Source organism: Ambystoma mexicanum, chromosome 9 (genome assembly GCF_040938575.1).
Source record: "Ambystoma mexicanum isolate Mex_15411 chromosome 9, UKY_AmexF1_1, whole genome shotgun sequence".
In the NCBI taxonomy this organism is placed as follows: domain Eukaryota; kingdom Metazoa; phylum Chordata; class Amphibia; order Caudata; family Ambystomatidae; genus Ambystoma; species Ambystoma mexicanum.
The window spans coordinates 712254368-712266887 of record NC_090931.1 but is presented as its reverse complement, the minus strand read 5'-3'; the positions used below and the strand labels follow the sequence as shown (position 1 = coordinate 712266887).

At 46.5% G+C, this 12520-nt stretch overlaps 1 protein-coding gene across 7 annotated transcripts in view; it reads right to left on the bottom strand.

Moving 5' to 3' along the window:
- PIKFYVE (phosphoinositide kinase, FYVE-type zinc finger containing) overlaps positions 1-12520 on the bottom strand; it is a 1728392-nt gene that overhangs the window by 1032045 nt on the left and 683827 nt on the right. For all 7 annotated transcript variants that reach the window (XM_069615611.1, XM_069615606.1, XM_069615608.1 and 4 more), the window contains one exon: positions 10844-10984. In XM_069615611.1, the coding sequence (XP_069471712.1) occupies positions 10844-10984 (141 nt within the window). The remainder of the gene's footprint in view (positions 1-10843; positions 10985-12520) is intronic.

Sequence of the window (12520 nt, the reverse complement as noted above, 5' to 3'; positions counted from 1 at the left end):
GAAGCGAGGGAGCAGTCCAAACCTCCACAGCCCTTTGTCTTCCTCCTTGCCTGAATGGGCACAAATCCTAGTAGGGGCTGGATGTCCTGATTGGACAACCCGCCCGCCCCTTGCAAAATGCAGGGAGAGAATGCAGAAGTTGTGCTGTAGTTCCTGTTAATACTCCGAACCTGGAAGCTGAAGACAAGTCGACCACTGGAACCAAAACTGAAGATGATGATGAAGGAAAAACGGCTGAGACGATTACCAGCGACCGAAGAACCTGCTGTGTAACCTCAGCCAGCTCTAGCCCTTCCTTCCAATCGACCTGGGGACTCCGAAAACAACCGCCCGATCCAGAGCCTGATGAGACCCACTAGACTCAAGAAGACCTGCATTTTGAGCCAGCCCATGCCGTGCTGCGACGTTGCAGGGCTGCAATACCCTAATACCCTGGGACCTTGTGCCATTGTGCGGTGCATGGTCTTCCGAATCTCGCTGAAACTTTGTGGGCATCCTGCTGGATCTCCAGAGACACAAATCAAGTCTGAAAAGTCCCCTCACCAGAGTGCTGGACCTTTGTAAAGTCAAGAATCCGACTGGCGATATTCTGTCTTCTTCTGTGCTCCTGTAAAAGGCGCCAAACCCACAGAGCAGCATCCAGTCGCGAGGAAAACCTTGCCTAGAGCCTTCTCCGTTGATCCCTGCTGCAAAATCCCTTCCAAGGTTCTGTTTTCAGTCACCACGACAAGGAATCCTCTGACCAGGTTTTTGGCTGCAGATCCTGAAGTTCTCCTGCTGCAAAATCCTCTTCTGTGCTGAGGTACTGTGCTGGCTTGGGTATTTACTTACCTTAAATCTCATGTGATTCCTGTGTAGGTGTGTGGTGCTTTCTGTGATTGGGAGGCCTCTCGGCCAGTTCACCCAGTCCCACTGCTGGAATCCTCCTAGGGTGTCTTCTGTGAAGCCCCTGGAACCTCAACTAACTCTAAAGTAGAATACTCACCTGTTTGAACAGTCTTCCTAAGGAATTATGACTTTTGCTACTTAAGAACCGATCCTGACACTGTCTGTTGGACAGTAAACCCTAGTTTCCCCCCTTCTGCCACCGAGAACACTCATGCTCCAAGAATAAGCGAAAGACTTTTAAAGGATTGGGCCTTTTGCCTAGAAAAGAGATACATGATTAAAAGTTACTTGTAAAAGAGTTGGTTGGTAACTGTAACTCTGAGAGTGAACAGTTACAATGTGTGTTGCACTATTCCGAAAAGTATATGTAACATCTTTCTTTCCTTAGAAACTGTTTGGCCATTCTAACAGAAAGTAGTTATAAGTGTATATTACTCACCTGTGATTTGGTTGTACCTCTTCCCAAAAGTAATGCTGTTGGTTTCAATTTATTGTTCCTTTTAGGATAATTGTGGGAGTGTCCCCCAACTGGGTCTTGCTTGCCCTTGACTTGCTGTTACCCTGTCTAGAATAAGTCTGCATTAGGTTTTACCTACCTAAAATATCCTTTGAGTCATTTATAAAGAGTAACATTGTGATTTGCTTTCCCTGGCCTGTTTTAGACAGACGCACAAAAGAGACTTAGGTTTATACCTGCCACAAGTTGCTGATAGCTCCTTGAAAATGTATATGGGTTTTACTTACATTGAGTTAGTTGTGTGCCATGCAAAAATAAGTTACAAGAGTTACTGCTTATCTCAATCTGTATTTCACTGATCTCAAAAGCACCTGTAATTGAATATTACATCCTTAGGTTTTACTCACCTCGTATAATTGTGTGTTATAACAGAAGTGTTTGTAGGTTTTACTGTACCTAGAATTGGTGTTCCACTAATCATAAAACGCATATTGTCCAGTTGACTGATTATGTGATTTGTTGCTGAGCGTCACGGTACAACTGGTAGGGTTTACTACCCTTGAATAACTGAATGTAAACTGAAAAGTAACCATTGGTTATTACTCCCCAAGATTAGTTGTGACCTATACTGAATGTGTATGAAAAGGTTCGACTTCCCCAGCACTACTATTAGGTGTGCCAAATAAGGCGTATGCTTTGGTCTGTGTACCGTCAAGTATAGTGTGTTTTTATAATTGTGATTACATATAATGTGATAGTACTTATTCCCCCCCCCCCAAAGATTTATCTAGGCCTACTTGTATTTAAATAAACCATTTTTACAATACATAGTGTTCCAGTGTTTCTTTGGACCATTTGTATTACAATTTCATTTCTACTGATTCTACAGCCTTCTCTCCCTCCTAAGATAAGCCCGGCTGCTCGGTCTACGCTACCATGAACTCAGGTGGTACAGCCTTATACTAAGAGTGGAGCCTTGTACTGCCTCATTTGAATGCTTTTGCTAAGCTCTTAGTTGGACTTCAAAAAAACTGTCCTAACAATATACTTCAAAGGACACTTTCACTTTTGTGTTTATTCGCGGTTACATTTGTTGCAAGGTTAGAAAGGGAATAGACAATGCTATCGTATTAATCGGTAATTACGCACACATATGGTTGTTAGCAGATTTACGGAAAGACATTTACTCTGCAAACACATACAAGAAAGAAACTTAAAGGAAGAAAAATGGTTAGTTAGAGTAATACTAGTCTGGTTCTAGAGAGGGTTTCTTCGCACAGCAAGTCTTAAGTCCAAAAACGCAACCCTAGCTAAAGGCAGTTCGAAGAGGGCTCAAAGTCTTGACAAGCAGCAGAACACAAAGAGTCCCTGTGTATTTCTTCAAGTCTCTAGTCTTTTAAAAGCGCAAGTTAATAACTAACGATGGAGACTCTAATTAGGACTTGAAGGGACAAAAGCAGCGGCTTGAGGCAGAGGTAAGAGGGGGTTACCATGGACACCGCTATGTGCACTCTAGCGCTCTGGAGGGACTTTCTGGAATTGGGTAAGCAATACCCTTTTCACCCACAGCACTTTAGGTTAGAAGAAAACATTCATGCTGGATGCTCCGCGATGTTGCAGCTCTGGACCCGACTTCTGGATTCCTTGGTCGGGTGACTGAAGGCAGGGCACTGGATGGGGTCTTTCAGCAGTAGACTTGAGGGAGGACCTGGGGCACCACTTTCAACAACTTATTGGTTCGGTTTATGGTTTTGGTGCCTTTTCTGCAGCACCAACAAAGTATGCGGATCTCGCGGTCAATCTTCTTCGTTTCCTGCAGTCACACACTCTGATGAGGGGGTCTGGGCAAGTTGGATCGAATTGTTTGAGGGCTCAGCAAAGATTCGGACGGATTTGACCTTTCCACGATGATGCACTTGAAATGGGCAGCAGGTCTCCTGGTATTGGGGTTCCACAGCTCTAGAACCTCCTACGACCTCAGGAGATGGCTCAATTCAAAGTTGGTCTTGGGTCTGGTTGTTCCCACTAGCCAAAGGGAAGGAGTCGTCCTCTTCGGAGTTCCCCTGTTGCACAGAAAACGGGGTCAGGACAGCAGTGGTTGCCTCATGGTGTTGCAAAGGGTCTGCTAGCATCTCTGGTAATCTTCTTTGGTTACTTCAGCTTTCAGTGGTTGCCTTGATTTTCATTCCAGAAGCCTCACCTTTTATACAGTTCCAGCACACACTCCTATGCAATCTTTCTCAGCATTTTACAGAAAGGGGCGTTGGACAGCCAAGCCCCCTGTCCGAGCTGGTCCTATTCAAGCACTCGGGCAGACAAAGGACAGGGGGGTGGACAACTCCTCACCCACTTCCTGCCTGCCCAGACACTCTGGAGCCTAGGCTGGGACATCCAAGGGTTTCTTGACAAAGGCAAAACACACACACAGGCCTCCCCATCCCAGAATGGTAGAAGAAGAGCTGACAAAGAATAACCATGCTAGTAATGGCAAAAAAAGAGTTGGTACTTGAGTGCCCCTATTGAACACTACCGAGACTATGGACATAGCCTGTGGCACAACAATTAAACAATGGTTGGTAGAAAACGTCCACTGCCACCAGCCATAACCAGGAGATTGTCCATGTGATTAAAAAGTCACAGGAGCAGAGAGAACTGTAGTTACTTGAGGATAAGAAAAAGAAACAAGGTCCCCAGCAACAATGCTCATAAGGAGCTGTGTGCTGGATTAGTAAAATACAGATGCCTTTAAGAGCTATGGAGCAGACAAACTCCATAGTACAGGTAGAATACAAAGAATAGAGTTCCCAAAGACAGAGCCAACAAGAATGAATGAGTGAGAAAAGGCTCCACTCATTCAGGATTTAAAGAAAAATGTCCAGAAGTCCACAAAAAGTGCTGGGGGTCTCTCTAGGAGAGGGGATGAAGCCTAAAAATAATAAATCTGCCTAACAGGTGGGCGGTCCCCCTTTGAGTTTAGGACTTCTGTGAGACGCCCATTACCATGTGGTCATGGAGAGGGCACTGCACCCCCCGCTGCCTCCATACCAGAGCTGAAGCCACGCTGGCGAGAGGAATCAGCACCATTGTGGACAGGAGAATCTGCAATCACCAGAGTGAGGTTAGTGGCCTGCTACGTCCTGCAGAGTTGACCCTCACACGTGTTGACTGGGGTGTATAACCCACTAAAGACCGAGTCCAGTTATCCTGGGGGTTCAACCCTCTCTGGGCCAGTATAGAGAGGTCTGGTGCGCGGGCACGGCCTGGTCGACGTGCTGGGTACTGAGGCTAAAGGTTGACAGCAGTGGAAATCCTTGGACGGTTGAGGGTAGCCGGCCCAGCACGGCACACACCTTACTGCCCTGCGAAGCCCACACAGCCTGGAACAAAAATGGTCATAGCGGATAAGGACCAGTCCAAGCTTCCATATGTGGCGCCCCCTCCCAGCCCAAGTACTCTATGCATGGGACCTCAGACATGGAAGCGTCAGTGGACATCCAGTCGGAAGCCTTGGCAGATGCCATGCAGAACATAAAAGGCATCCTGACACTATTATAGACAGGCATCCACTCCCTGGATAATTAATTGGATACACTCACCTGCAAAGTAGACCATATGCAGGTCAGGTTGAATAAACATGATGACAGGTTCAATGAGGCAGAGTAGCACATATTGACGGTGGAAGACGAGTCTGCGAAGACAGCGCGCAAAGTGGTCCAGTTGAAAAAGGCAGTGAAGGACCTAACTGACAAACAGGACGATTTAGAATCAAGATCCCGTTGCAATAGCGTTCACATAGTGGGAGCTCCAGAGGTGGCGGATAGAGGGCCCATGGAGCGGCTGGATAAGCTGATCTTACAAGAGGTGGTGGGTCAAGAGGGTTTTGTTGGCGGCGTGTGGCATGGAGCGGGCCCATCCGATACCAGGTGGGAGGCCTCTGGTTCCTGCGTCTCGGCGCCCAGACCTATTATTGCCCAGCTCATAAACTACCGGGACAGAGACTTTGCTTTGAGTACAAGGGGTTCCAAATCTGTCTCTTCCCTGATTCACCAATAGAGTGCAAGCTTCCAGGAGGAATTTTATTGAGTGGAATAAAATGCTCAGGGAGAAGGGCTTCAAGTACGCTATTATAATTATTATAATTGTTCTTTTATAATGGACTTAATATCAAAGATCGGTTTCTAAGCACGGGATCGGGATTCAAACCCGTGTTGCCCTGCGTAGTCTTGCTTCCAAGACAAACAAGTTTCACCTGAGCTATTCCCCCTATGTTATTCCCCACGCAGCTGTGCATCGAGCACAGGGTAAAGCCCTTTTTTCCAGACGCCCAAGGAGGCAAGTGATTTTCTTGATATAGTGGGCTGTGGCGAAGGGTCATCAAAATCCAGAAACAATGCGGCCAAGCCACAGACCAAAGACTTACCTTAAGGCCGCAGGGCTAATTTATCTGTTGGTCCAAATTGCATGATGGGCCGTTCAGGGCTTTGTTTCAAGTGATCCTGTGGGATGGGCGAGGATGGGTAAGCCACAAACTATTCCCATGCCTAGGCACGGGTTTGCTACCTGGGGCAGGAGGGGGCAGTTCAACCGGCAAGTTGGGGTTGCTGGTGGGTGAGGGGGGATACTAGTGGTGGGGGGTTGTTTCCATTTTTGTTGTAATTGGTCACTGTCTGACAGCAGTTATTTCTCAAGGGGCGTGACAGTCTGTAGGAGCCAATCTGTCACCGGGAGGTGGTGCGGAGGCAGGGGTCCTCCGGGCAGGAGGGGAGGAGGGAACAGGTGTGTCAAACTGGAACCGTACTCATGGGTGGACTAACCCGGGTTGTGGAAGGGCCACTGAGCTTGTATATGATGCCCTTCCCGTGTCTTAATGGCGAGTCCTGGGTCAAACTTATGTCTTGGATGGTACAGGGTTTACCAAACCCAGGAAAATACTGCTGTACATGCAACGGCATCATGTGGACGTGTTTTTTTTTTATTTATTACAAGAAATGCATCCTTCACCCTCTGATGAGGCAGCCTTTGCCAGGTCCTGGTGATGCCGTTGATATTTCTCCTCTTACTCCCACTACTCACGGGGGGTGTGCATAGCTATAGGGGTTGGTCTGGGGTTTTGGTATCAGGAGATGGTTAAAGGCTCTGAAGGGAGGGCCTTGATTCTCACTGGGGGGATTCAAGGACAAGGGGCTCACATTTGTCAACTAATATAGCCCTAACATGGATTTGCTGAAAACCCTGGAGTCCATCAAGTCACAGCTTTGAAAATACCCCGAAAACATTGTGTTGTGGGCAAAGGACTTCAAAACTGTCATGCACCCCCCCCCCCCCCGAGATGGCCAGGTCCGGGGCTAGCAGTAGGGGAACTGCAAAGACCATGTGCAAATTGTGCAAATTGCAACAGCTCTGTGCTACTGGGGAATTGGTGGACGTGTGGAGGAAGTGCCATAGGGAGGACAAGGGCTACACATTTAGGTCCTCGGTGCATGGCACCGCATGAAGGCTAGATTACTTAGTGGTTTTGGTCAGGGGGAGTGCTTGGATCACAGACTGAGACATCCTAGTACACACACTCTCAGATCACATCCTGGTACAGCTTCTATGACCATCCCGGGACAAGACCAGGGGATAGGAGCTGGTTTTTCAAAAATGAGAGCATCCAAGGCTTGGTTTTCAGGGAGGTGGTAGAGGAGCGGATACATTGTTTTTTCCCAGAAAATGAAGGGACCGTGGTTTCCTATGCAGTCCTGTGGGAAGTGTTCAAGAGTGTGATCCGTGGGGTATGTATTGCAAAAGAGGCAGAGGTCCTCAAGGTCATATAGCCAGAGCTGGCAGCTAGTGAAACTCGCCTTCGGACTTTGGAAACTGAGGCGGGGTTCTACAACAACGCTGCAAGGGTGGCAAAATTCCACAAAGAGCTGGGAACGTTTCGGGAGGCGGTGGAAAAGGAGGTTATATTTCTCCATCGAAGGGCGTGGTGCAGCAGTATGGGGCGGGGCAAAGGCCAGGTAGACTGTTGGCACGGGCGGTGAGGGTGGAAACCGCTAGATCTACCATAGCTGCCACCTGGGGCCCTCTCACAGATAGACGCAGAGATCTCCAGGGTGCTGGTGGTCTACTATAGTGCATTATATTCATCCAAGGTCATGGTGAGCCAGTCAACCCTGGATCTATACGTGGATGAAGTAGGATTATGTTGGTTGACACAGGAGGGGAGGGAGTCACTGGACGGGCCATTGATAGAGCAAGGGATACATGAGGCGATAAGGACTCTCCCCTCTGAGACGGCCTTGGGCCCGGCTGCGTATTGAGGGAGGGCAGAGGCATGGGTGGTATATTCTCTGTTTCTTCCCACCATGCATGTTCCGAGGATCCCTAACAGGCTCAACGTTTCCTGCTGGCATGATCTGTTCCCTGGGGGGCAGTCTCTGACGCTGGAGGATTTCAAGGCAAGGGAGGGTGGGGGGGTGCATACGCATTAGACATCTTCCTATACTTTGGGCTTTGTGTGGGTGTGTGGGGTTGAAGGTGCACTTCCCCCATCCTTTCCCAAGGAACCCCCAGTTGCCCCGATCCTGCATCAGGGACGGATAACATGACAAGGCTGGTGTCCAGATTATATGCCAGCATCATCGATAAATTGGCAGGGTGGGCGGATGACTCCTGCGGTAGATGGGAGAATGCCCTGGGGGCTACAATTTCAGACGAGATGTGGCATTTCTGTTGTGCGCAAACAAAAACAATTTACAATCGGTTTAAACTAATACACTAATTTCCTTCACCTATGTTATTGAACCCCTGCCGACCTGCACAGATTCTTCCTGGGGATGCAAGACACATGTCACAGATGCAGTTCATCCACCTGGGCTGACATTGTCACCCTGTTTACGCTTACTGGTCACTGGTCTGTCAAAGCATTAGTGAGATTGTTGGGGAACGGCTGGCTCCGGCTCCTGGGATTGCCCTGTTGGGTTACACAAGGGAATTGGCAAGACATGCGAGGAGCCTCCTTGACCTGATGCTACTACTGGCCAAGAGAAGGGCTGCCCTGTTCTGGGGAAGGGGACAGCCCCGTCTAATGAACAATGGAAAATAGAAATGTTATACTGCCACGATGTAGAGGCCTAATATTGCACTACTCTGCATCCCTCAGTGAGACCAAGCAACATCTGGGGGCCGTATGTGGCTCATCTATTATCCACGCAGCACTCCTGCGCCAGTAGTCTAGAACTCCCACCTGATGCATAGCTACAGCAGACATATTCTCTTGGTGACACACACAGCCTGCTGCATTTCCCGCCGTTGGAGCCGGTGAAAGGTACCCAGGAGCTGCAGGTTCAAGGATTCTTCTGGTCGGTTTCAGGAGCAGAGTGCAACCTTTGGTGAGGAAGAAATGCAGAAGACACAATGCAGACCACTTCTGGACACTTCACCAAATAGGGGAAGGCGAGTTCCAGCAATGGCAACCGCAGAGGTAGCAAGCGGTTGAAGAAGATCTTCCAGAGCAGGTTCCCTTGAAGCTGGGACCCTGACATTCGGCAGGAAAGTGACTTATACCACAAGCTGGCGACTAACGACGTTCCAGCAACGAACAAGGAACGGTGATAGTTCTAGCAAGGAAGCTCACTGGAGAGCTGGTCTGTCCAACGGGTGGTTCGGGGACCCTTCCGAAGGCTCAGCATGGCCGTATACTTGAGAACGCATCAAGACTGGTTGGCCCCATCAGTCCAAGGGGTGCAGCACCGCTCAGGGCATTTCGCAGATCAGGTAGAACATGAGGGCTTCACCGGGCCAAACACACGAAGTGATGCTGGGCCTCTTCGGGAATCGTCCACAGATCTTCTGTCAGCTACTCTCCTATGGTGATCTGAAGAAATGGCTGCAGGAGTCCTCTTTGTATCTGGAAGCAAGTCCAAGCCCACCAATGGTAAAGATCTGCACCACTCAAACAGCCAACAGTGGTGCAATTAATTGCTGAGTTTGGATTTCGCTCATAGCACACACTTAGACTCAGGCACCACAGATGTGGAATGGGAGCAGACAGTGACCTGGCAAGGTACGAAAATGGCCAAAATCCAATATGGCTAAAGGACAATCGAAAATCTCGGGGCGTGGCCATTTCAGGGCACTAGCCAAATTTAGTAGCCATGCACGGTAAATGCAAATGTGGACACAAAAATAATGCAAAATGGTAAAAATAGGTTTGCTGCCTCCAGCTTGTCTTTAGGCACACATACAAGTAACCAAAAATCCCAAGTGTAAAAACGGAACTGAGGCAACGGGTGCGGTGCGTGCCAAATATACCAGCGTCAACGTCATACTCGAGGAGGACGGAGGCTCTCGAGGGACTTGATGATGACGCACGGCGCCTGCCGCATAAAGGATTTCCGTGCTGCAAACAGGATATCAGAGTATATGAAAGATGAGGACTACGTGGGAGGACACAATCCATTCAAAAAACAGTTTCACGGTAATGATAGTCTGAAGGACTAATCAGTTTCGTCACAATAAAATGAGCAAAAGGCCAGGGGAGTGAAGCTGAAAGCTTCACTTCCCAGTCAGTAAAAAGTCAGGACAGGTTCAAAAACAAAACAAAACCAACAAGTTTGGAAGTCCATAGAATATGGAGGGAAAGTTGCTAACACAGAAGTATTTTCCTAACACTTATCAATACTCCCAGGGGTGGTAGTTGCTCCTTTTCACACTGGAACTGGACAGACAGCCTCTTAAGTCCCTATTCGGCATTGCTACACGTTTCCTGCATTGACTAAATGTGAGTACGGTACCTTCACTGGCTGAGCGTGTCCTCCTGACTACTCAACTCCAACCTCAGAAACCTTTCGAACCCAAGGCTGCACTTAAGTTTAGTATATCATTTTTGTACTACATTGTGAGATAACATTACCTGCTGCCTACTTTAAAAGATTGCATTGAGTGTTTTATGAAGAGGTATTTTAAAGTGTAGCGTGTGTCACTCATTGTGGGCGACCTACTGTGAGTTATATGTAGGAGTTACTGTATTTTTACTTAACTTGTAATATCTAAAGTGTGTGTTAGTGTATAACTGTAATAAAAGAGTTATTTTTATAACGTACCTGTGTGGATCTTTACTTACCTCTTCTACTAAGTGTTAGCTGCACTACCCAACACTGCCCCCCTTCCTCCTTAGTTTAGCATTGCTGCTTGGTCATTCTACTGGAGTGGCTTTGCTCAACTGGGGTTGTAAGAAACCTTTGTAACCCTAGGTTGGCTTTTCAAGTCCTAGCCCAGATAGAGACTTGGAAAAACCCTCCCAAAAGCCTGCTTCTTTAAGAAATAGCAAACCACATCAATAATTAAGAACTAAAATATGAATGGCTCATAAGTTACAAAACGAAAAAAAGATGTGTCATTTTACATTGGTGAGCCAATTTCTAACTGACACGATCCATTTTAAGTTTTTGCAAGCGATAAAGCTAACATTGTGTTATGTAATACTGTGTCCTGCAGAAGTTTAACACTCACCGGTTTCACATTAATGACCAGAGTGATGCCATGCTCCAGAAGCATATCCTGAGCAATCCGCGACACAGTCTTCTCCACTAAAACCAAGGTGGGCCGAACATCCACGATTCTCTGTACATAGTTCTTTAGGAACTCTCTTTCCTGAGCAGAAAAATTAAGTTAGTTGAGCTGCCGTACAAGGACAGCGGGATCAGCTTACTTCTGTAGATTTCTCTCATAGAAATATCTAGTTAATCAATGTATTGTGCTTTTCTTTCAAACCCATACCACCAAAACACTTCAGGGTAAGGGAAAGGTCAAAGTAGGGTATGGAAGCGGATGTGCAACAAATATATGGGGAAGGGAACACGGCCGATGTGAAATGCTTTAAGCCTTTTCAGAAACACATACTGTTCAATTTTCCTAATAACAAAGACCTTGCAACAATTTGGATACAAAACAGCAACAAAACAAAAAATCAACCTACATGATGTGTTATCTGCAAATCAGGAAGAATGCAGCATTTTCTGCTGGGTTATGTCGCACATGAGCCTTGGCATAGTTGCAGACGTATTTGCAAGCGTTTGACAATAGGATATAAAGCATACCAATGAGCTAAAATGTTATGCTTGCAGGGCACTCCATACCAAATGTTTTACATAAGGGTCAGGCAACGTGTATGGTGACCTTACTCATGCTAAAAAGAAGATTCTGATCTCCATTCTTTTCGGGGTACATTTGGAGACTTTCAGAAGGTCAAAGGCGTTTGGCAGGACACCAGTGGGGGAAGATGTTACTATATTGATGTGTGACATTTTAGAAGATGGAAATCGATTTTCTATTTTTCAAAAGTAAACACAATTTATTTGTTTAAAACACAATTTAGTCAGAATGATAAGAAACAGAATATTAAGTGCTGCAAAACGGAACAATTGTCCTTTTATGAATATTTGCCCCAAAGGGTAATTAAATTACTAAATAATAAATACATAGCCCACTTTCAATTTCAACTCTCCACCAAAACCCTTAAGTTTGGCACCTTTGGTCCGTGACATGCCTGAGGCTCATGTTCAGAAATAATATGCAGAGTGCTGTGCTAACAGGATCTTAAGAACAGTCTAGAAATGCACAATCATGCAGGATAAATGGTGGACAACTTGGACATCTTGCTCATATTGAATAGCCAATCAAGTGCACGAAAAAGAGTGCAATCTCTTTACCCTGAACCCTTAATTAGATTGAGCGCAAGATAGTCAGAGCCCATTATGCAAGAGCGTGTCATTGGGGAATTATGGGTGGATAAAGCCTGTAAAGCATTCAGATGTTTGCCTGAGATTTACCAATTCACACTAAATTATAGGGTAGTTGCCAACTACCTATTCTTTTAGTGTAGAATGCATTCAATGTATGGCTGTTCTGGAACATCCATAAATTGAATGCATTCTGTGGCAAGTAACCTGCATATCACAAGTTCACTGTACTTTAAAGTAAAGCACAGCCTAATAAATACAAAAACTGATCACCATGTACTCAAACAGAAACCAAGCTGCTATGTTCATGACCTTTAAAGAAAATCTTTAAACCCATAATTGTAGTAACCCCTCAACTATTTTCACAAACCTCTGCAAAAATGTGTTTCTTAATTATTTTCAGCTTTTACTGTTCACAATCGGACAGGTTTCATCCTCAGCCAATTCC